We start from the raw sequence: 25,198 nt of genomic DNA on the forward strand, positions 1-25,198 counted from the left end.
TTAGCATGGTCAATCCACCCTAACCTACACATCCCTGAACACTATGGGTAATTTAGCATTGCCATCCACCCTAACCTGCACATCCCTGTGCACTATGGGTAATTTTGCATGGCCAATCCACCCGAACCTGCACATCCCTGAACACTATGGGGAAATTTAGCATGGCCTATCCACTCTAACCTGCACACTAAGGGTTAATTTAGCATGGCCAATCCACCCTAACCTACACATCCCTGAACACTATGGGTAATTTAGCATGGCAAATCCACCCTAATCTATACATCCCTGAACACTATGGGTAAATTAGCATTGCCATCCACCCTAACCTGCACATCCCTGTGCACTATGGGTAATTTTGCATGGCCAATCCACCCGAACCTGCACATCCCTGAACACTATGGGGTAATTTAGCATGGCCAATCCACCCAAACCAACACATCCCTGAAAACTGTGGGGAAATTTAGCATGGCCAATCCACCCTAACCAACACATCCCATAAAACTATAGGGTAATTTAGCATGGCCAATCCACACTCACGTACACATCCCTAAGCACTAAGGGGTAATTTAGCATGGCTAATCCATCCTCACATACACATCCCTGAACACGAGGTGGTAATTTAGCACGGCGAATCCACCCTAACCGACACATCCCAGAAAACTATGGGGTGATTTAGCATGGCCAATCCACCCTAACCTGCACATCCCTGCACACTATGGGCAATTTAGCATGGCCATTCCAACCTAAGCTACACATCCCTGATCACTATGTGGCAATTTAGCATGGTGAATCCACCCTAACCTACACATCCCTGAACACTATGGGGTAATTTAGCATGGCCAATCCACGCTAACCTACACATCCCTGAACACTATGGGTAATTTAGCACGGCCAATCCACCCGAACCTGCACATCCCTGAACACTATGCGTAATTTAGCATGGCCAATCCACCCTAACCGACACATCCCTGAACACGATGGGTAATTTAGCATGGCCAATCCATCTTAACCTACACATCCCTGAACACTATGGGGTAATTTAGCATGGCCTATCCACGCTAACCTACACATCCCTGATCACTATGTGGCAATTTAGCATGGTGAATCCACCCTAACCTACACATCCCTGAACACTATGGGGAAATTTAGCATGGCCATTTCACCCTAACCTGCACATCCCTGAACACTATGGGTAATTTAGCATGGCCAATCCACCCTAACCCACACATCCCTGAACACTATGGGGTAATGTAGCATGGCCAATTCACCCTAACCTGCACATCCCTGAACACTATGGGTAATTTAGCTTAGCCAATTCACCCTAACCGACACATGCCTGAGCACTGTGGGGTAATTTAGCATGGCCAATTCACCCTAACCTGCACATCCCTGATCACAATGTGGTAAATTAGCATGGTCAATCCACCCTAACCTACACATCCCTGAGCACTGTGGGGTAATTTAGCATAGCCAATCCACCCTAACCTACACATCCCTGAACACTATGGGGAAATTTAGCATGGCCAATTCACCCTAACCTGCACATCCCTGAACACAATGGGGTAATTGAGTATGGCCAATCCACCCTAACCTACACACCCCTGTACACTATGGATAATTTAGCGTGGCCAAACCACCCTAACCTACATAGCCCTGAACACAATGGGGTAATTTAGCATGAAACTTTATTGCTGGAACAGCACAGCAGGTCAGGCAGCATCCAGGGAACAGGAGATTCGACGTTTCGGGCACAGGCCCTTCCTCAGGAATGAGCAGAGAGTGTTCAGCAGGAGAAGATAAAAGGTAGGGAGGTCTATTATTGGAAATCAATTATTAAGGACAAAATAACAGAACTTTTGGAAAATCATAATCTAATCAAGCAGAGGTCAGCATAGCTTCATGACAGGGCAGTTGTATCTGATTAATTTAGTAGTTTGAGGAATTCTCAATCGGAGTAGATAGATGTATTTGGATATCCAGAAGATGGTAGATAAGGTACCTCACTGAAGGTTAAGTCATGGATTAGGAGCCCACAATGTTGGAAGTAGTATGTTGGCATGGATAGGGAATTAGCAAATAGGCAGGAAACAGCGAGTAGTCATTCGGGGCTCTTTTACAGGTTGGTAATCCGTGACCCGTGGTATTCCGCAGGGATCGATGCTTAGATCGCAACTGCTTATACTATAGACTAAAAGTTTGAAGGAATGAAGTGAATGTACTGCAGCAAAATTTGCAGACAACACTAAAATAATTGGAAAGGCAGGTTGTGAGAGAGATACAAACTGTTTGCAGAATGACATTGATAGATTAAGTAAGCGGACAAAAAGGTTGGCAAATAGAACATGATGTGGGAAGATGTAAAGTTGTTCATTTTGGAAGGGAGCACAGAATATTATTTAAATGGAGAAAAATTACAGAAAGCTGCAACACATAGGGACTTGGGGGGGTACTTATGCACACAACACAGAAGCTTGCACATAGCTATAGCAAGTAATCAGGAAGGTTAATGAAATGTTGGTCCTTATTTCAAGGGTGTTGAAGGATCGCAGTAAGGAAGTCCTACTGCACTGGGAAAGATGCTGTGTGAAACCACATCTGTGATCAGTTTTGTCCCCTTATTTAAGGAAAGAAACCACTTCGTTGGAGGCATCTCAGAAAAGGTTTACTGGCATGATCTCTGATATCGAGAGATTGTCTTCTAACAAAGACAAAGGCTAAACAGGTTAGGACTGTATCACTGGAGTTTAGAAGCACGAGAGGTGATTTCATTGAGACAAATATGATTCTTGAGGGGCTTGACAGGCTGAATGCTTCCCCTCGTGGGAGAGTTGAGGACCAGAGGGCATAGTCTCAGAATAAAGGGGCATAATTTCAGACTAACCTCAGGAGGAATTTCTTGAAGCAGAGTCCTTAAGTATATTTAAGGCTGAGATAGATTCTTCACTAGTGTAAGAATCAAGGTTTCAGAAAAAGGGCAAGAAAGTGGATGTAACGAATGTTGGATCAGCCATGATCCTATTGAGTGGTGGGGCAGGCTCAAGGTGATAAACAGCTTGCTCCTGTTCCTAATTGTTTATGATCTTAGACACAATGCTATTTTATTTGTAACTAACCTTTTCGATCATGTTATTACACAGCTTGGGGGAAGTTGGAACTTGAACCCAAGTCTTTAAACTATGAACCTGGTGTGTGGTATTGATTGTTCAGAAAGTTATGCAACCATAGAATCCACACAGTGCAGATAGAGGTCATTCAGCCCATCGAGTCTGCGTTGACCCTCCGAAGAGCATCCCACCCAGACCCACTTCATTTCTGTAACCCCACACTTACCATGGCTAATCTATCTAGCCTGCAGATCCCTGGACACTATGTTGCATTTTAGCACAGCCAATCCACCTGCACATCGCTCGATTGTGGGAGGCGGTCTAGCATCCGGCAGAAGCCCTTGCAGACGTGAGAAGAAAGTACAAACTCCATAGAAACACCCAATGCTAGAATGGAACCCAGATCCCTGGCACTGGGCAGCAGCAGCACTAACCATTGTGCCATCATGATTTTATTTGGCTGTCTGTCTCTATGTTGTAACATAGACTGAATCCAGAGGAACATTGGAGTCCAATCAGTTACATGAATCACAGGAAAGTGCTTACTTTAAGGGGCTTACTGACCACCTGTAGAATTCCACTGTAGAATGACATTCCAGCACCTGATCCAAAAGATAGTGGGACTTCTTTCTCCACTTAAGAGCTGGTTGATTGTTGCTGGGGTATATTCACAAGCCAGTGTGTCTGCCATAATATATGTCTTGAGGCCAAGTTCCCTTCAAGATCAGCTGCAATTCTGCCTCAGACCATAAGATGCCTTGTTTTCACATGTTGCCATAAGGAGGCACTCAAGAGGTCTTATGATGCAAGGGCTAAGTATTTATAACTTGCATTCACTCCGTTGCAGTAAGTTAACCAGAAGGAGAAAATAATGCAGTGCATTGAATGTGTAATATCAGCCTTTTGTGGAGGAGAGGGTAAATCCTAAGCACTAAGTAAGACAGCTGCTAGCAGTTGGGGCATAACTCTCAGATTTTGGGCCTGTGGCAATAAGCAGCACCCCTCAGGAAGAAGGAGCCCCAAACATAGGAGTCTGGAGTTCAAGGACTTGGTGGCATCTTGCAAATGACAGTAATAAATGTGTCTTGCTACTCATTGGTACCTTGCAGTTACAGAAGACCATTGTTGTGAGGGCCAAAATCAATCACACCCATGGGCAATCAACACTCTGAGTGATCGCCCATTCAAATTCAACAACAGAAAGAATTTCACCTCACTTATGTTCAGCTAGTCTGTGACCACAGAGAGAGTTTTCTCCATCTATTCCTTGCAGCTATATTCTGGGGACAAGGGATATCTCTTGAACAATCTCCTTCTCTGAAAGCCCAGATAGAGATAAACAGAGGTGAATCCAAAGTTATCTGCTCAGCAGAACCATCAATGAGCAGGCCATCATGTTTCTGAGATTGTCATTCTGGTTCATGGACTCATCAAGAGGCTTCTCCAAGGGACTTGCTCATTGTGGTGATGTCGTTCCTGCCGTATGTTCCATAAACATGATCCACCATAGAGATTTGGGCCTTATTGACAGCAAGGCCCAATTCATGAGAGGAAAGGGGCAGAGAAGGCATGGAAAAGGAAAAAGTGGTAGTTGTGAACAATGCAGAATACTGAGGTGCTCCAGGTGCATGGTGTGTAATTGTCATCAGCATGCCATGAGCATTAGGAATGTCATCAGGTTCAAGAACTTTTCAGCTGAGCCCCAGTGACCCAGGGTAGGTGCCATGATATGGAACTCACTCTGTATCTGTCCGAACACTTCCACTGTACATGCATTTACAAGCATGTAAATTCATATCACCAATGAAGTTAACACATCCACCTAAATGTTTTGCTGTAATGGTTGATGAATTTTTAAGGAACCCATCATCATCTTCATTCCCTCAGACCTCTTTTTTTTGTCCAGGCATCAATTAAATGAATCTCAAATGTTCATCAAGTGTTGATACTTACTTGCTACTCAAACAAGTTTTACCAGGATTTTGCTGGGACTGGAGGGTGTGATTTATGAGGACAGACTGAGACTTTTTTTCAGTGGAGAGTCGGAGGATGATGCATGACCTTATAGAGGCTTATAAAATCATGAGGGGCATAGATTAGATGAATAGCAAAGTTTTTTTTCTAGGGTAGGTGAGTTCAAAATGACAGGACATATCTTTTAGGTGAGAGGAAGAAGATTTAAAAGGGACCTGAGGGGCAAAGTTTTCACACAGAGGGTGATTCATACATGGAACGAATTGCCAGAGGAACTGATAGATGCATATACAGTTACAAGATTTAAAAGACATTTGGATAGGTACATGGACAGAAACAGTTTAGAGAGATATGGGCCAAATGTCCTTGTTACAGCCTTTGCTCAAACATGGACAAAAGAGCTGAATTCCAGAGGTGAGATGAGGGTAGCAGCACTTGACATCAAGGCTGCATTTGACAATGTGTGGAATCAAGGAGCCCTAGCAAACTGGAAACAGTGTGTATCAGGGAGCAAACTCTCCGATGGTTAGTGTCACACCTGACACATAGAAAGATGAAGTTAAAAATCACACAACACCAGGTTATAGTCCAACAGGTTTAGTTGGAGGCATGAGCTTTCAAAGCACTGCTTCAACAACGGCACCTCCAAATCATGAAAAAATGGTTGTGGTTGTTGGAGGTCAGTCATCTCAGTTCCAGGACATTTCTGCAGGAGTTCCTCAGGGTAGTGTCCTAGGTCCAACCATCTTCAGCTCCTTCATCAATGACCGTCCTTCCGATATTCACCAACAATTGCACAATGTTCAGCACCATTCGCGACTCCTCAGATACTGAAGCAGTCCGTGTCCAAATGCAACAAAATCTGGATATGAAATTGTGCAGATTAATCAAGATTTGAAAAGCAGCATGTGATCCCTTTAAGTGATAAAGTGCTTTTTAAGCTTAGAGTGAAACAGCAAAGAGGTCTATGAGCAGATGGAGAATAGTACAGACAGTTCTAGAATGGAAGCATGCAACAATTGACTTTATTGATGGATACCTTGGCTTGTTGTGACAACGAGTTTGAATTTGGCCAATTAATTTAAACCAAACACTCAGAAATTCCAAACCAATTGAATTTAAAAATTGGTGGTGTTGACAGCCTGAAATCAATCATATTATGAGACTTTGTTACATCATCGGTGGCATTTAAGAAAGTGATTTTTGAAACAGCAAACCCACCATCTGAGAAACAAATACCGGGCTCTCACAAGAAATCTCCACACTGTCTAAAAAAAGTTCCATCCATCTATAAGGTACACAACACGTTTAGTGAATATTTTTGATACCAGAATTCAACGGAGAGAGGTGTTCAGAGCAGAAGAATTACAGAGAAAGCATCCCCAACAGCAAAATCAACAGAGAGGAAGAGGAGCATTTAGGATGATCCATTTTGTGTGAAATTTGAAATACTAAGTTTTAATTTATTGTTCTTATTAACTGGATTTGTATAAGTGGGACCTGCATTACTGAAACAGCATACCTATTAGAATTTAATTCATTAGGCGATACGTAGTAGTTGGGGAGAAATTGCTCAGTTTGTTAGGAATTATGTTAATTTGTTCATTGTTGGAGTTAGATAAATAAAATGTTACTCGTTAATTGTAGAGTGAATGAATGTATAACAGATTGTGAAGGTGAGAGGTAGGTTATACCACTTGTCACACTTCTTTATCAGATTAAGAGGCAAGGTGCACCCCTCTAGGCATTTTGGTTTTAATTCTCAGGGATGTCAACCTCCGGTTTGTAACAATATCCAGGCTTGGGCTGACAAGTGGCAAGTAATATTCACACCATACAATTGCCAGGCTATGACCAACACCAACAAGACATAATCTAACCACTGCATTTTGACATTCATGATGGTGTTAGCATCATGAATTCCCCATTATCAACACCCTGGGAGTTATCATTGATCAGAAACTCAACTGCACTCACCACATAAACGCAGATCAGAGGCTAGGAATACTGCAGCGAGTAACTCACCTCCTGAGTCCTCAAAGCCTGTCCACCATCTACAAGGCACAAGTCAGGAGTGTGATGGAATATATCTCACTTGCCTGGAAGACTGCAGCCCCAACAACACTCAAGAAGTTTGACACCATCCAGGACAAAGCAGCCCACTTGATTGGCACTGCATCCGCAAGCATCTATTCCCTCCATGGTCAGCAGCAATAGTATGTACTATCTACAAGATGCACTGCAGAAATTCACTGCAGAAAGATCCTTAGACAGCACCTTCCCAACCTACGACCACTTCCATCGAGAAGGACAAGAGCAGCAGATATATGGGAACACCACCATCTTCAAATTCCCCTCCAAGCCATTCACCATCCTGACTTGGAAATATATCACTGTCACTGTCACTGGGTCAAAATCCTGGAAGTGTCTCTCTAATGGCATTGTATGTCAACCCACAGCAAGTGGACTGCAGCAGTTCAAGAAGGCAGCTCACCAACACCTTCTCAAGGGCAACAAGGAACGGGCAATAAATGCTGGCCAGCCAACGACACCCACATCCCACAAAATAATTTTCTTTTTATAAAACACAGACAAGTGGGACTAGTTTAGTTTAAGAAACTTGGTCAGCATGGACAAGCTGAACTGAAGGGTCTGTTTCCATGCTGTACAACTCTATGCCTTGAAAAGTGTGATTGTGATTCTTCACAATTTTGCTGCTGGTCTTGGCTTGGTCATAGTGAGGAAGAACGACTCTGTGGCTCAATATGGCACTTGTGAGATACACAAAAGATCTACATTGGAATGCAATGCCCTCATGAACACATTCATCTCTCTAATCATTGATATTGGGTGTCAACTTCCTTAAAGGCTGTTTCCATTACTCAGTCCTCTATGATGTGATGACTTGAAGGCAGAGGATGCTTATACCCATTTGGACCCTCTCTCATGCATTATGTTCCTGTATCTACTGCAAGTGAGTGAGATAAGACACTGTTGGCTTCAATGATTAATAGCAACTGTTCTAATTCATGCATCTTCTAACTCTTATGCATGAATTGTGTCCAGTTCTGGTCACCACAGTACTGGAAGGACGTAATTGCACTGAGAGGTTGCAGATGAGATTCACCCGGATGGTGCCTGGGATGGCAAGTCTCAGTTGTGATGAGAGACTGGGTTTGTTTTCCCTAGAGTAGAGAAGGATGTGAGGGGATCTGATTGTGATATACCAAATTATGAGATGCATAGATATAGTAAATTATGGGATTCTTTTCCCTTTGGCAGCTGTCTCTAAGACTAGAGAGCATAAATTTGTGGTCAGGAGTAAGTGGTTTAGAGGGAATCTGAGGAATCATGTTTCAACCAGAGGGTGGTAGAAATATAGTACACATTACCTGAGAGAGTGGTCGAAGCAGATACTCTTGTAATATTGAAGAAACATCTGGATGAATATTTAAAATGCCAGGGCATGGTAGGCTATGGACCACATGCAGGTGAATAGGGTTAGTATAATTTGAAATTTGTTGGTTGGCTTAGCAATAACAATAGCAATGATTGAGATTGGTTTGAGACCTGGAAAAAGTCCTACCAGCATTTCTATTTCCCATCCCATGACAAAAATCCAACCCAGTGTGTGTTCCTACCTGTTTGGGAAAGGTACAAACTAGGAACTGAGTATGTAAATCAGAAGAAACTACTCTACCAAGAGAATGGTGAGAATCATGAGAATGTGGAACACCATATGGAAGGGAGCAATTGAGGTAAACAAGAAAAGTGCTTTTAAGGGAGGCTAGACACGCAAAGAAGTGAGAAGGGATCTTCGAGGCAATTTGAGATAGTTGAATGAGGAAGGATGGGAAGATGTAGGGTAAGTGCTTTATGTTTGCTTGTTTACCCCTGTTTCTGTACTCTATTCTTTGTCATTTGAATTCATTATTTTAAGCTGTTCTGGCATGCTCCAGAGAGTGACAGTGTCAGTGGCCAAGAGTGGGAAAGCCTCGGAGTATGGAAATGAATAAATGCAAAGAAAGGTTGGAGGCAGAACTTAGGTCAAGAGAGTAGAAAATATAATAAAAATAATATGATAATAAACAAATAGTGATTATTAATAAATAATACAAATTTAAACAATCTATATTATTGTTTTTGGGCCATGGTTGGTAGATATAATGTACAAAGGCTGACAAAAAGAAAATTCAGGTTACCTGGATTAGGGAGCTATATTACTTAGTCATGATGTGTTTAACTGGGGTGGAACGAAGTTAAAAATCACGCAGCACCAGGTTATAGTCCAAGCATTGCTCCACAGCTACCTAATGAAGAAGCAGCATTCCAAACGCTAGTGCTTCCAAATAAACCTGTTAGACTATAATGTGGTGTTGTGTGATTTTTAACTGTATTACTTAGCTCATTTCTCTTTCCTTGAGTCCAGACCAGCTGAGAGTTACTCTGCACCTAGCCTTAAGCCTGCAGTGGGACTTCATTAACTTTCTGAAATGCCTACTTGTCCTACGTATGGTTTAAAAATATTTGATCATCTTTTATCTTTAAGCCGTCCCAGACCCTACAGAATGCTAGCAGTTGAATAGATTACTCATTTTAAAGCAAATTGCCTATTCCTATTCGAATAACCCCTCCCCTCAATATGGCTCAGGCTACAAGTCGATAGGAGTTCTATTCAACAATACTTTAGTCAATCAATACTGCATTGCCTTAAATTTTGAGAACGAATGTCCATATTCATTCTTTCCATTGGCAACTCGAGGTGATTCCTAAATTATATGATATTAGATTAGATTACTTACAGTGTGGAAACAGGCCCTTCGGCCCAACAAGTCCACACCGCCCCGCCGAAGCGCAACCCACCCATACCCCTACATTTACCCCTTACCTAACAGTACGGGAAATTTAGTATGGCCAATTCACCTGACCTGCACATCTTTGGACTGTGGGAGGAAACCAGAGCACCCGGAGGAAACCCACGCAGACACGGGGAGAATGTGCAAACTCCACACAGACGGTCGTCCCGTCTTCCGCACCCAAAAGTACCACTGCAGCCAAATTATTTCTGAGGCATATAATAACATGCAATAAATGAAAAGCTTCCTGTTTGGAGGAAATGGACTGCTGCCTCACAGCACCAGGGTCCCAGGTTCGATTCCAGCCTTGGGCGACTGTCTATGTGGAGTTTGCACATTCTCCCCGTGTCTGCGTGGGTTTCCTCCGGGTGCTCCGGTTTCCTCCCACAATCCAAAGATGTGCAGGTCAGGTGAATTGGCTATACTAAGTTGCCCATATTGTTAGGTATATTAGTCAGGGGTAAATGTAGGGGAATAGGTCTGGATGGGTTGTTCTTAGGAGGATGGTGTGGACTTGTTGGGCCGAAGGGCCTGTTTCCAAACTGTAGGAAATCTAATCTAATCATGATTATTTTGGATCTTGAGTCCACTGATATATTGAATACAGGCTAGCAGGCACATGTAACACTATTCTCTTTCTCTCCTCGCAAGAGAGTAAATATAATTTTATTGTGCAATGTTATGCAACGAAAATAGTAAATTGTTGACATAAGAGTAGAGATGGAACCCAGAGAGAGAGAAGGACAGGCAGACAAAAGGACAAATGATTGTATTCTAGGGAGAAAGAAAATCCAATATTGAGGACCATAAGTAATTGAAAATGTGTTGACTATGTTGAAAGCAGCCCATGTCGCGACGAGGTCACGATGTGCGGGAAGGTAAAGGACTTGGTAGAAGATGTTCACATTCTAAAATTATTCAATTCATCATTGAGTACTCAAGTCCCCAAGAGAAAAATGCGCTGCTATTCTTCTAGCTTGCACTGATCCTCACTGGAAAACTGCAGCAGGCCTGAGACAGAAGTGTTGGCAAGGCAACATGGTGATGTGTTGAAGTGGCAGGCAAGTGGAAGCTTGGTCATTTTTGTGAACAGAGTTTGGTGTTCTACAAAGTAGTCATCCCATCTGCTTTTCATCTCCCCATTGTAGAGGAAATCATATTGTGAGCAGTGAGTACAGCTGACTAGCTTGAGTGAGGTGTAGGTATGTCACTGATTCACCTGGAAGGTATGTCTGTGCTTTGAATAGTGAGGAGAGTGGAAATAAATCAGCAGGTGTTGTATCTTCTGCAGTTGCATATGGAGGTGTCATGGGAGTGTCTGCCTAACTGTCATTCTCTCTCACTCGACACCATCTCTGCCTATCCACGCACTGCAACCCCACCCCTTAATCGCCGTCGTTATCACCACAACCTTCAGTATACGTACCACCTTTTCCTAGCCGCTTTCAGTTGCAGTGAAGAGTCACTGGACTTAAAACGTTACCTCTGCTTTGTCTCCAGATGCAGCCAGATCTGCTGAGCTTCTCCAGCAATTTCTGTTTTGTTTCAGATTTCCAGCATCCGCAGTTTGTTGTTTTAGGAGATAAAGGTACTTTGTTTTCATCTTGCAAAAAAGTGTTAAACATAACATTTCTTTCTTTCTCAAACATAAAATTAAATGCAGAATCCAACATCAGGAACTAGCAATAATGCAACAGGTTTTAAAAGTGGCCGACGGCGCTGGGGTCAAACTGCGCTGAACACTAAGGACAGTTGGGATGGTTTTCAAAATTCTGACTTTGGACTGCCCTACTCTAAAGAACCTAGTATAATAGCAGTAAAAGAAAAATCCAGCAATGATTCTCTTCAAAGGTACGTTAATTATTATGTTATTTTTATGTTAAGATTAGTGGCATTTCTGAAAAGTTTTAAAATTGTTTTGATGCAACTTTGTTTTAAGGCCATGTTAGATACAAATATACAGAAATAATAATAATGCTGCATGTCATGCTGTTAAAAATTAAAGGAAGCATCTACAGATACAATGGAACTATACTGAAGTTGCAGCTGAAAGCAAGGCCATTTAAGTCCACAGGCTGAGAAACCAAAATAAAGCGCCCATTCTAATCCCTCCTTCTAGTAATAGTCTAACAGGTTACAGCAGATTCTGACCCATGTTTTCACTGAATTGGGGCTTTCTGCCTCTACCACCAAACTATGCAACAAATTACAATCATCTACCACTTTCTGTGTGAAATGGGCTTTCCTTATGACCCCTCTAATATTTCTACCAATCACTTTAACTTATGCCCTCTGGTAATTTACTTCGCTGCTAGGAGAGACAGGTCTTTCCAGTCTATTCTACCTGGGCTCTCATAATTTTGTAAACTTTAATTAAGCCACTCCCCAGTATTGTCCGTTCTAAGGAGAACCCCCTTCCTGTAATACCACGACCAGAACTGTGTATAATATTCTACCATAGTTTAGCTAGAATTTCATATAATTCCAGCGTTACATCCCTACTTTTATAATGAAAATCCAATTCACATCCAAGAAAAGAAAGCATTCCATTTGCTTTCTTTACTATCTTATCTTCCTGTTCTGCTACCTTCAAGGACTTATAGGCTGATATTTAAGTCCAAATTATGAATATATACAACAGACAGCAAGGCACTCAACATTGAGTCCTCTTGAATATCTCTGAATGAAGTGAATGTTTAAATTATGTAATACAGGTTATAAACTGAAGCTTGGATACTATTGAGTTGATTAACAGTTGAGCACTAATAGTCCCAATTTGTACTTCAGTTTACATTGCTCACAAAGCTCTTTATAGGACTTAGTAAGAATATCTACTCATAGCCCACTGACATAATGAGAATGTTAAGTATTCTGCAATTAATTATGCATAGTTAGAATAGATTGGCTCTTTCATTATTTGACTCACCAATATAGTGAAAAATCAGTTGCACTAGGATGGACTGCAGTAGCTTCAGCCATATGTCAAGCTCTGACAACTGTAGCTTCAGCTGTTCCAATTGGCAATACTTCCTGCAAGGACATAATCATCCAGACGGCAGCAGAATTGTCAGGATTTTCCCATGTACCACAGAGTGTGCACTCTGAGGCTGAGCTGCCATTTCTTGACTTTGTATGGTTTTAATGAGAAACATTGACTAATTAGCTCCTTCACTAGCTGGGACATCACTTTAGCTGTTTTGTAGATGTTGCTTTAATTGTTCATGACTTTGATTGAGGCATGGCTCCCTCACCCTTTAAATCTTCACTCACAACAAACACTAAGTTTCCTCCCACATCTGGTGTTACTGGTGAGTCTCACAAAGAGGTTAGTGATATACATTAAGATCACATTGACAGGCCAAAGGATTAGGCAAAGTATCATGCAGAGATATCTGAAGTGATGCATTCTGATGGGATGAACATGCACAGACAATATAAAATAAAGGATTAAAAAACATGCAGCAGCAGATGGTCCTGGGTTATATATGCACAAATCATTGAAGGTGGAAAAATTGGTTGACAAATATAGAATTACAGTAAAAAAGATCCTAGACTTTTGTACATTGAGGAACAGAGTACAAAAGTGAGGAATTTATAATGAACACGAACAAAACATTAGAGGTAAAAACAATGACTGCAGATGCTGGAAACCAGATTCTGGATTAGTGGTGCTGGAAGAGCACAGCAGTTCAGGCAGCATCCAAGGAGCTTCGAAATCGACGTTTCGGGCCAATTTTTGCCCGAAACGTCGATTTCGAAGCTCCTTGGATGCTGCCTGAACTGCTGTGCTCTTCCAGCAACACTAATCCCGAACAAAACATTAGTTCAGCTTCAACTGGAATATTGAGATCAATTCTGGGCAGCTCACTTTAGGAATTATATAATGGCATTAGAAATGGTGCAGAAAAGATTTAAGAAAATATTCCATGGATGAGGGACTTCAATTACATGATTTGGAGGTGCTGATGTTGGACTTGCGTAGGCAAATTTAAAAATCACATAACACCAAGTTGTAGTCGAACAGGTATATTTGGAAGCACTAGCTTTCAAGGCTCTGCCTCTTCATCAGATGGTACAACTAGTGCTTCCAAATAAATCTGTTGGACTATAACCTGGTGTTGTATGATTTTTAACTTCAATTACATGAACAGAATATTGTTTGATTTTAGAGAAGGTAAGGTTGAGATGAGATTCAATGGAAGCAGTTAAAATCATAAAGAATCTTAACAAGGTAGAAAGGGAGAAACTATTCTCATTGATGGAAGCGTCAAGAACCAGACCACATGGATTTAGGGTGAATAGCAAAACAACAAGAGGTGACACGAGGAAAGCTTTTTTTAACATAGCAAATTTTTAGGATCTGATATACATTGTTTGACAGCTTAGTGAAGGGATATTCAAGCAAGTTTTCCAAAAGAGCTACTTGCCTGTAAAGGCTACAGAGAAAAGGTTTGCAAGTGAGGCTAGCTGAGGTGCTTTTGTAGAAAGCCAGGAAGGAGAAAAGAGGCTGAATATTCTCATTCCATGTGAGTATTCTATGCTTCAATGATTCACTGGGTGTTCAGTCATTTGTGATGTCTTGAATTTGTGAATGGTGCAAGACTTTAATTTATTTGCCCCACAAAACTCCTTTCCCCTAACTGTTTGATGTAGATCTATATCACTCTGCATGTGAAAAATGATTCAAATTATTGTCGACTAATTTTCAGGTGCGACATTATTTGCACTGTGGGGATTTTATGATTATGTGATTATGGTTTATAGGATGGCTGAGCACAATCAACAAAACCATAACATCGGAGGAAACAAAACAGTTCCAAATACCACCATGATGAGACTGGATTCTGGATTATCTACATCTTCAGCTAGGCAACACTATTTGAGGCAGTCAAGATACCTTCCAGGTTAGTCGAGATGTAGATCACAAGTCACTATGTGGTTCATTTACCACATTTTGTAGTCTCCAAAATAAAGAGGCCCGAATTATTCCTGATTTGATCTCTAATTTATGTAAAGTTAAGAGTATTGCTCCCATTAGCCTCAATATTTCATTAGGCCTTCTAATGAATCCTGATTCCAATTGTTTATTGGAAGGGAAGCAATGAGTGAGGACAAGATCAGTTTCAAATTATGCCTTTTATCATTGCTTTCACTTGATTAATCAAAAATATAATCACTGGACAAAGTACCAGAGGGATGTGTATGTAGAATATACCTTAGTATGAGGAATGGTGGCAGATGAGAAATTTGAAGAAAACCACTTATATTTCACTTTAACTATGATATCAGCCTAGAAGTTCAAACACACAACATCTGTTTTCTACAACTCAAAGAGCCTCAGAACATTTCAAACAGGCAACGAGGACACTAGAATTAATTTTGAACCAGAAGAATTTCATATGCCATATTAGTATCCATAAGTCCATTGGTATCAAAATTATATAAAAGAGCTGAAGAGAATATCTGAGTTAGAATCCTGAGCCCCATGCAGAGCACATTCACAACTTTGGCATATCCCAATATAGGGCCGCACGGTAGCTTATTGGTTAGCCCTGCTGCCTCACAGCGCCAGGGACCTGGGTTCGATTCCAGCCTCAGGCGACTGTCGATGTGGAGTTTGTGCATTCTCCCCATGTCTGCATGGGTTTCCTTCAGGTGCTCCAGTTTCCTGTAAATTGGCCATTCTAAATTGCCCATAGTGTTCAGGGATATGTAGGTTAGGTGCATTAGTCATGGGTAAAAATGTAGGGTAGGGGAATGGGTTGCTCTTCAGAGGGTCAGTATGGACGTGTTAGGCCAAATGGCCTGTTTCCACACTGTGGGAATTCTTCTATTCTATGAAAACCGTGCCATGTAATGTATTTATCCAGCAGGATGTGGTGCTAACTGGCAAGAATAAATCTTCATACCAGCAGCATAAAACAAAATACAAGTTTGTTGCTGATTTGTCATTTCAGGCATTGGTTAACATCTGGCAGTTCTTAAGTTACCTTATTGTTCTTGAAATTTTACTTTAGATTAGATTCTCTACAGTATGGAAACAGGCCCTTTGGCCCAACCAGTTCACACCGACCCTCCAAAGAGTAACCCACCCAGAACCATTTCCCTCTGACTAATGCACCTTGCACTATGGGCAATTTAGCATGGCCAATTCACCTGACCTGCACATCTTTGGACTGTGGGAGGAAACCGGAGCACCCAGAGGAAACCCACGCAGACACGGGGAGAATGTGCAAACTCCACATAGACAGTCGCCCAAGGCTGGAATCGAACCTGGGACCCTGGTGCTGTGAGGCAGCAGTGCTAACCACTGAGCCACCGTGCCGTCCATTTCCTCCAAACAGGAAGCTTTTCATTTATTGCATGTTATTATATGCCTCAGAAATAATTTGGCTGCAGTGGTACTTTTGGGTGCGGAAGACGGGAATGTGGAACAGCAAGGAACTGCTCATAAGCAACAGCTTCATAAGGGAGAAAGATATGGCTGCTGAACAAGAGGCTATAGCCCAAACTGGGTGTTCAGGAAGCAATGGTAGAGTCATAGAGAAGTACAGCAAAGAAACAGACCCTTTGGTCCAACTCGTCTATGCTGACCAGATATCCTAACCTCATCTAGTCCCATTTGCCAGCATCTGGCCCATATCCCTCCTAACCCTTCCTATCCATATACCGATCTAGATGTCTTTTAAATGCTGCAATTGTACCAGCCTCCCTGACTGCTCATTCCATACATGCACCACCCTCTGCATGAAAATGTTGCGCTTTAGGTGCCTTTAATATCTTTCACCCTCACCCTAAACCTATGCCCTCTAGTTCTGGACTCCCCCAAGAAAATGACCTTGTCGATTTATCCTATCCATGCCCCTCATGATTTTATAAACCTCTATAAGGTCACCCCTCAGCCTCCGACGCTCCAGGTAAAACAGCCCCAGCCTATTCAGCCTCTCCCTATAGCTCAAATTCTCTAACCCTGGCAACATCCTAGTAAATCTTTTCTGAACCCTTTCATGTTTCACAACCTCCTTCTGATAGAAAGGAGACCAGAATTGAACACAATATTCCAAAAGTGACCTAACCAATGACCTGTGTAGCCGCAGCATGACCTCCCAACTCCTGTACTCAACACTCTGACCAATAAAGGAAAGCATACCAAATGCCTTCCACACTATCCTATCTACCTATGACACTACTTTCAATGAACCATGAACCTGTACTCCAAGTTTCTCCTATGTTAATTTTACTGAGCATCAATGGCTGGCAATTGTGTGGAAAGCATGATCTATGACAGTCAAGGCGACTCTGAGTCTTAGTTTTTCAACCCTGGGCTCTTTCAAAATGACATATAATATTGTTATAAAGCAAAGGTTGACCCCCTCCCCCAAAAACTAAAATCAAAACACCCAAAGAGGAGCCTCACCCTATAATCTATAAAAAGAGTGTGAAAAGTGGGTAACCTGCTCTTCAGTAACTTCTAGTGGTTAAATAAAAATAATTCCCTGAATTCACAATAATGATGTGGTAGCTGCCTGATGAAGGAGCAGTGATCCGAAAGCAATTGCTTCCAAATAAACCTATTGGACTATAACTTGGTGTTGTGAGATTCTTAACCAAAATCAATTTATTTATTTAACTCTAACATGAACAAGTTAGCTAAACTATTAATAAACCAAGTAAATCCCTTCTGACTACTAAGTATTCACGAATTAAGATCCTAGTGGTATCCTGTTCCAATAAATACAAGTCTCATTCATATACAAAAAAGACAGTTTAGTCTGTCAAAATTATAGCCATGTTACATGTTGTCTGGAATGTTCTGTGTCTCCTCTGTCGAGTCTTCTGTCAGTAATACCTCCTCCGATTCTTCTGTCAGGAACTCCTTTTTATGTCATTGGTAACTTTTTTTTTAGATGGTGCTTTTTTTCTAATACATAGATGATGTGAGAGCCAATTTCTTGAGAGAGAGAGGGAGCTGAGAGGTCTTAGCTCTGGCAAATGGCAATTAACTCTGGGGTCTTTGTCCAACTCCCCGCTTTTTTTATACCCTTGATGACATAACAATATTTCTTACATAGAAGTGGCCCTATGTTGCCAAAACTGTCAAATTTAAATTTAATAGGTTTTTGCTATGTAAGTGGCTGGTTTAACATGTTGGCTAAACTTTAAAAAAACTGCTGCTTGGCCTGCTAACTGTACTGCCTTTCGATACAAATGTTTCAGTTCGGGTTCTCTCTATGCACCTGCAAATGTTAAAACTGCCGTTTACAGACATCCATTTTTAAAATGTAAGCACAGAAAAAACACTATCCTTTAAAGGGACCATGCAATGCTTTTACAATTTTACACACACCAAATTCTAACTTTTTGCCTCCCAATCTACAATTACTTTACTCAACTTTACAACAATATGCAACATAGAACTGTACAGCACAGCAATGGGCCTTTCTACCCACGATGTTATGCCAAACATGATAAACCAGCCAAATTTAATTAATTCCTTCTGTTTGCCCTTGGGCCATATCTCTTCAATCCTTACATATTCACGTGCTTATCTAAAAGTCTCTTGCTTATCTAAATGACCTTTAAACTCCTAACATACCTGCCTCCACCACCACCCTTAGCAGCATATTCTAGACTCCCACCACTCTCTGTGTAAAAAACCTGTCCCTCATATCTCCTTTGTACTTTCCCCCTTTAACCTTGAAATCATGCCCCCTAGTTTTAGACTTTTCAACTCTGACCATCAGACCTGTCTATGTATCTCGTAGCTTTATAGACTTCCATCAAGTCTCCCCTCAACCTCTGCCACTCCAGAGAAAACAACCTGAATTTTTCTAGCCTCTCCTTATAGCTCATACCCTCTAATCCAAACAGCATCCTGGTAAGCCTCTTCTGCACTCTCACCAAAGCTCCAAATCCTTCCTTAATGTGGTGGCCAGAATCGAATGCAATACTGTAAATGCCTAACCAAAGACTTATAAAGCTGCAACATAATGTCCTGACCCTTGTACTCAATTCCCTAACCAATAAAAGCAAACATGCCATATGCTTTCTTTGCCATCCTAACTAATTGCATGTCCACTTTCAGGGAACTATGAACTCGAACCCTAAGATCCCTCTGTACACTGAGCACGGTGGCTCAGTGATCAGCACTGCTGCCTCACAGCGCCAGGGGCCCGAATTCAATTCCCACCTCGGGCAACTGTCTGTGTGGAGTTTGCACATTCTCCCCGTGTCTGCGTGGGTTTCCTCCGAATGCTCCGGTCTCCTCACACAGTCTAAAGATGTGCAGGTCAGGTGAATTGGCCATGCTAAATTGCTCATAGTGTTAGTCAGGGGTAAATGTAGGGGATTGGGTCTGGGTGGGTTGCTCTTCGGAGGGTCGGTGTGGACTTGTTGGGCCGAAGAGCCTGTGTCCACACTGTAGGGAATCTAATCTAAAAACTATCAGTGCTGTTCAGGTTCTTCCTATTAATTGTATATTTTTCCTTAACATTTGATCTCCCAAAGTACAGCACCTCATACTTACCCGGATTAACCTCCATCTGCCATTTCTTAACCCATATCTACAACTGATCTATATCCTGCGGTATCCTTTGACAACCTTAAAAACTATCCATAACTCAACTGATCTTTCTATCACCTGCAAATTTAGTAACCCACCTATCCACATTTTCATTTAAGTCATTTATGTATATATCACAAACAGCAGAGGTCCCTTTATGGATCCCTGCAGAACACCACTTGTCATGGACCTCCAATCTGAAAAACACCTTTCCACCACACCCCCTGTCTTCAATGGGCAAGCCAATTCTGAATCCACGCTGCCAAGTCACTGTGCATCCCATGCATCTTAATCTTCTGCATGAGCCTACCATGAGGGACCTTGTCAAAAGCCTTACTAAAATTCATGTAAACAACATCCACCTCTCTACCTTCATCAATCACCTTCGTCACCTCCTCAAAGAATTCAACACAAAGCCTTTGCTGACTGTCCCTAATTAAGCTGTGCTTTTCCAAATGCTTGTGGATATTATCCCTAAGAAATCTCTCCAATACCTTCCCAACCACTAATGTAAGACTCACTGATTATCCCTATTTCCCTTCTTCAATAGAGTAACGTGAGCCAGTCCACCAGGGCCTCTCTAGTGGTTAGCTAGGATGTAATGATATTGGTCAATATCCTAGCAATCTTCTCTCTTGCCTCTCTTAATAACCTAGGGTACATAGCATTGGGCCCTGCGGACTAATACACCTGAATGCTCTTCAAGAGACCTAACACCACTTCTTTCTTGATCTCTTGTGCTTTTTTGACACCGAATTCTTCTTCACTCCCCTGATTGGTCATGGTGATTGATCCAGCTTCTCCCAAATTTTTTTTAAAGCTATACTTTATTTCTTAAAAATCTCTTTGTATATGTACATTATCACAAAAGCAATTCAGTTATGTATAGTTACATATCAAGTAAATAAACAAAATATTGGCCTTCGACTATCCAAAAATCCAAAGAGCTCTCTTATACATACAATACTCATAGTTGCATATATTTGAGGCCCTCGGACAGTCCAATAACTGAACCGACCTCCTTTACCTTCAGCAGAAAGACCTCAGACATTGGTCTTTCCCCACTGCGCCTTGGCAGCAGCTGCCCCAAGCTTTAGTTCATCCCTCATCATGTAGTCCTGGACCTTGGAAGTGCTGGTCTGCAACAATCAGTTGGAGTCACTTCTCCTAGAATGCTCCTCAGCAAAATCTCTCTGTCTTCCTGTATTGGATGTTCTTCCTCTTGCTTATCAATTTGGTGGTTCTTCCTCACTCCACTGATTGGTCATGGTGACTAAGCCGACTTCTCCCAGAAAGGTTTTTTTTGCAATAAAAACATACTTTATTCATAGAAGGAAATCTTTATGTACTTACACAGTTAATGAAGCCATTCAGATCTGTAATATTTTTACTTACAGAGAAGCAAATAAATATTGGGGATCAGTTTCTATACATTTACAGTTAAACTCTTGGCATTTAGCAGAGGAATCGGGAGGGTCCAATTACTCAATGGACCCCATTATGCTTTGGCAGAAGGACATTGCAGGGTGGTCCTTACCCACTGTGCCTTGGCAACAGGTGCCCCAAGCTTTAGTGCGCCCCTCAGCACATAGTCCTGGACCTTGGAATGTGCCAGTCTATAACACTCAGTTGGGGTCAACTGTTTCAACTGGAAGAGCAGCAACCACTGCGTTCCTCTCCTAATTCTAACCTCTTTGCTAATTCTACAAGTATGGTCTTTTCATTCTAAATGTTCTTGGCAAATCTGGGAATCATCTTCAAACCCCAGAACCTCTGTAGCAACTTTAAGAGCCATTTCTCTCACTTTTAATTTAACCAACCACAAGTAACCAAAATTAAACAAAATCATCTACGTTTTATTTAAAGATCTAGGACACTAATCGGCAAGTGTTTAAATCTGCTGGGACCTTACCTGTTCAAATCTGTCCAAATCTCAGGCTGGATCTAACTAAACCTGTCCAAATCACAGACCTGAGACCCCAAACTGTTACAACATGGGGTAAACCCTTCTGCTAATTTAAACCAAGCACACAGAAAAGCTCACCTCGCCTCATAATCTGTTGATTATGTTGAAAGTATGAGTAACAGGGAACTACCCAAATTCCACTATTTAAAGAAAAAATTAACAATTTATTCTTTAACTCCAAAAAGAGAACATTAAACTGTAAGCCTCCTTTCTCTTAAAATTTCTTACCTACCTCCCACTCTATAACAATATACTACTGATCCAATAAAGCCTCTGTAAAATTTACAGCAAATCAATTTTGAAAACCAGTTGTCATCTTCGGTTGTCGAACTCCCTCTGTCTGTAGATTTCCCCTGGGTCACCTTCGGTCTTCTGCTGCTAAGATGTTTCATGTGAAAAAGGTACCTTTTAGAGAAAAGATCTGTAGGCAGCCTATCAATGACAGTAGGTGTTCTTTGTCTCTCTGGCTAACTGTTCAAAATGTCTGACAAAATATACCCCGAAACATCAGATCATCTCATTGGTGTGCTATTGTCAAAAAGTAAAATTCAAATTCAATTTAATATCTTGGCGCATAATTTAAACTGGTTGAATTCGAGTTGTTGTGTAAACAACTCATTATCTGAGTTATAGCTCAAATGTTACATCTTCAAATTGTCCAGTACACTTTGTGCCTGCAGTCAGTCACATAACAGGCTTGTCAGCTTTTCAACTTTCACTCTTTCTTAAAGGTACACTACACACCTTCAACTCCACAACAGTCATGCCTCACAAACCTTATTGGGTGGATGAGGGTAAAGCAGTTCATGTGATGTATATGGATTTCAGTAAATCGTTGATAAAGTTCTCCATAGTAGGATATTGCAGAAAATATGGAGGCATGGGATTGAGGATGATTTCGAGGTTTGGATCAGAAATTGGTTTGCTGTAAGAAGACAGAGGAAGTTGGTTGATGGGAAATACTCATCCTGGAGTTCAGTTACTGGTGGTGTAAAACAAGGATCTGTTTTGGGTCCTCTGCCGTTTTGTCATTTTCATAAATGACCTGAATGTGGGCTTAGAACGATGGGTTAGTCAATTTGTGGACAACACTAAGGTCGGTGGAATTGTGGACAGGCAGAAGGATGTTGCAGATTACAGAGGGACGTAGATAAGCTACAGAGCTGGGCTGAGAGGTGGCAAATGGAGTTTAATGTGGAAAAATGTGAGGTGATTCACTTTGGAAGGAACAACTGGAATACAGAGTACTGGGCTGATGGCAAGATTCTTGGTAGTGTGGATGAGCAGAGAGATCTCGATGTCAATTTGCATTGATCCCTGAAAGTTACTATCCAGGTTGATAGGGTTGTTAAGAAGGCATATTGGTAGAGGGATTGAGTTTTGGAACCATGAGGTCATGCTGCAGCTGTACAAAACTCTGGTAGAGCCACACTTGGAGAATTGCATATAGCTCTGGTCACCGCAGTATAGGAAGGATGTGGAAGCATTGGAAAGGTTTCAGAGGAGATTTACGAGGATGTTGCCTGGTATGGATGGAAGGTCTTATGAGGAAAGGCTGAGGGACTTGAGGCTGTTTTCATTAGAGAGGATAAAGTTGAGAGGATTAAATTGAGACGTATAAGATAATTAATGGGTTAGTTAGGCTGCACAATGAGAGCCTTTTTCCTTAGATGGTGATAGCTAGCACGAGGGGACACAGTTTTAAGTTGAGGGGTGATAGATGTAGGACAAATGTTAGATGTAGGTTCTTTACTCAGAGAGTAGTAAGGGTGTATAATGCCCTACCTGCAACAGTAGTAGACTCGCCAACTTTAAGGGCATTTAAATGGTCATTGGATAAACATATGGGTGAAAATGGAATAGTATAGGTTAGATGGGCTAACAGTTTGGTGCAACATCAAGGTCCGAAGGGCCTGTACTGTGCTGTGAAGTTCTATGTTCTGTATAAATGCCTGCTAGGGCTACTTAATGAAGACAAGGTTGTACCGCCCATAGCTTTTGGTCGAATTCAGTGGTGGGCCCTTATTCTCAAGTTGGAATACCCTCCAGGAGTATGATGAAGGGCTTATGCCCAAAACGTTGATTCTCCTGCTCCTCGGATGCTGCCTGACCTGCTGTGCTTTACCAGCACCACACTCTCAACTCTGATCTCCAGCATCTGCATCCTCACTTTCTCCATATCCTCCAGGAGGTCAAGTGGCTAATATGGATGTCTTAAGCCACCTCCCACTGACAGATAATCTGGTAATGTCTCTGCTGGAAGAGTTGGTTTTGGTTTTAAACTTACTGGATATTCTTCTGGTCACCTCTGACAATATCCTACTGTGGACACGAAAGTATCCCATCCTGACAAAATTAAAACAGCTGGTGTTAAAGGGGGAAACAGAAGGGCCATCACAACCGGGACTGAAACCTTTCTGGACCCAGCAAGACCAGATCACTGTGGAGGATGGCATATTACTGTGGGGAGCAAGAGTGATTGTCCTGAGTAAAAGTCGCTGCCAGATACTGGTTGAATTCCACAAGTGACATCCAGGGGTTTCCAAGATGATGATGTTGGCAAGAAGTTATGTTTGGTGCACAAGATTGGATGCTGACATTGCTGTGTAGATGGGATAGTGCCCAGGGTGCCAACAAGAACAGACATTGCCATCGGCGGTGGCCCACATTCGTAGGAATAACCAGGTAAACCCTGGACACGGTTAGACATAGACAATGCTGGTTCTTGCATGGGTTTAAAGTTCATGGTCATTGTGGATGCCAGTTCGAAGTGATTGGACATGCTTGGAGTTAATTCGCCAAACTCAGGGATGACGATTGAAAAGCTGAGAGCATGGCTTGCGATATGTGGACTCCTGGAAGTTTAGGTCACGGACAATGGGACATCATTTACCAGCAGGGAATTCAAGTATTTCCTAAAGTCGAATGGCATTCGGCATATTCAGTAGCTCCACACCATCGATCATCCAATGGTCTGGCAGAAAGAGCAGTCCAAATGTTGAAGGCAGGCTTAAAGAAACAGCATACAGTTTAATTCCAAACTGTCCCGATTCCTGTTTGATTATAGGACCATCCTTCACACCCCCACAGGGATAGCTCCAGCAAAGTTTCTGATGACACCAGCTTTTACCAGGGTGAAATGGCAGTAGGAATGCTATTAGATCTCTCTAAGTGAGAGAGACAGTTTACTTCAGGGAACGATGTTTGATGCCAGCAACACAGAAATGGTCAATGCAATGTCAGGTCCCATGACATGCGAAGTTCGAATAGGCAAGGCAGTGCTGAACAAACATGTGGATCACCTGAAAGCTGCAACCTAACAAACGGGGCAGCAGCAAAACATATCAGAAACCATGTGATCTCCCCCTCCAGCTAGTGTCAAGAAAGCCTCAGAGTCCGAGATGAATGCAGCCTCGATACTATCTGAAAGAAAAAGAGGAAACCCTTCTGAGACACTCCAGGTGCAAGCATGTTCCTGTGAAAATGAAGGGTAAGAATGGCAAGATTTTGGAACCTTGGATGACAAAAGACATTGAGAGCTTAGTCAAAGAGAAAAAATGAGATATAAGTAAGGTTTTGCAAACTGAAGATAAACAGAGCCCTCAAAGAATATAAAGATAGCAGGAAAGTACTCGAACAAGAAGTTAGGAGAGCTAAAAGGAGACATGAAATGTCTTTAGCAAACAGGATTAAGAAAAATCCCAAGGCATTTTAAAAATATATGAGGATTAAGAGG

At 41.8% G+C, this 25,198-nt stretch overlaps 1 protein-coding gene across 1 annotated transcript in view; it reads left to right on the forward strand.

Annotated features, from left to right (window-relative positions):
* Window positions 1-25,198, forward strand: part of mak (male germ cell-associated kinase) — a 230,485-nt gene that overhangs the window by 165,165 nt on the left and 40,122 nt on the right. The window contains exons 10-11 of the mRNA XM_043719022.1: window positions 11,598-11,785; window positions 14,699-14,838. Of these exons, the coding sequence (XP_043574957.1) occupies window positions 11,598-11,785; window positions 14,699-14,838 (328 nt within the window). The remainder of the gene's footprint in view (window positions 1-11,597; window positions 11,786-14,698; window positions 14,839-25,198) is intronic.

The sequence above is a fragment of the Chiloscyllium plagiosum genome, chromosome 29 (assembly GCF_004010195.1).
Source record: "Chiloscyllium plagiosum isolate BGI_BamShark_2017 chromosome 29, ASM401019v2, whole genome shotgun sequence".
NCBI classification, from domain to species: Eukaryota; Metazoa; Chordata; class Chondrichthyes; order Orectolobiformes; family Hemiscylliidae; genus Chiloscyllium; species Chiloscyllium plagiosum.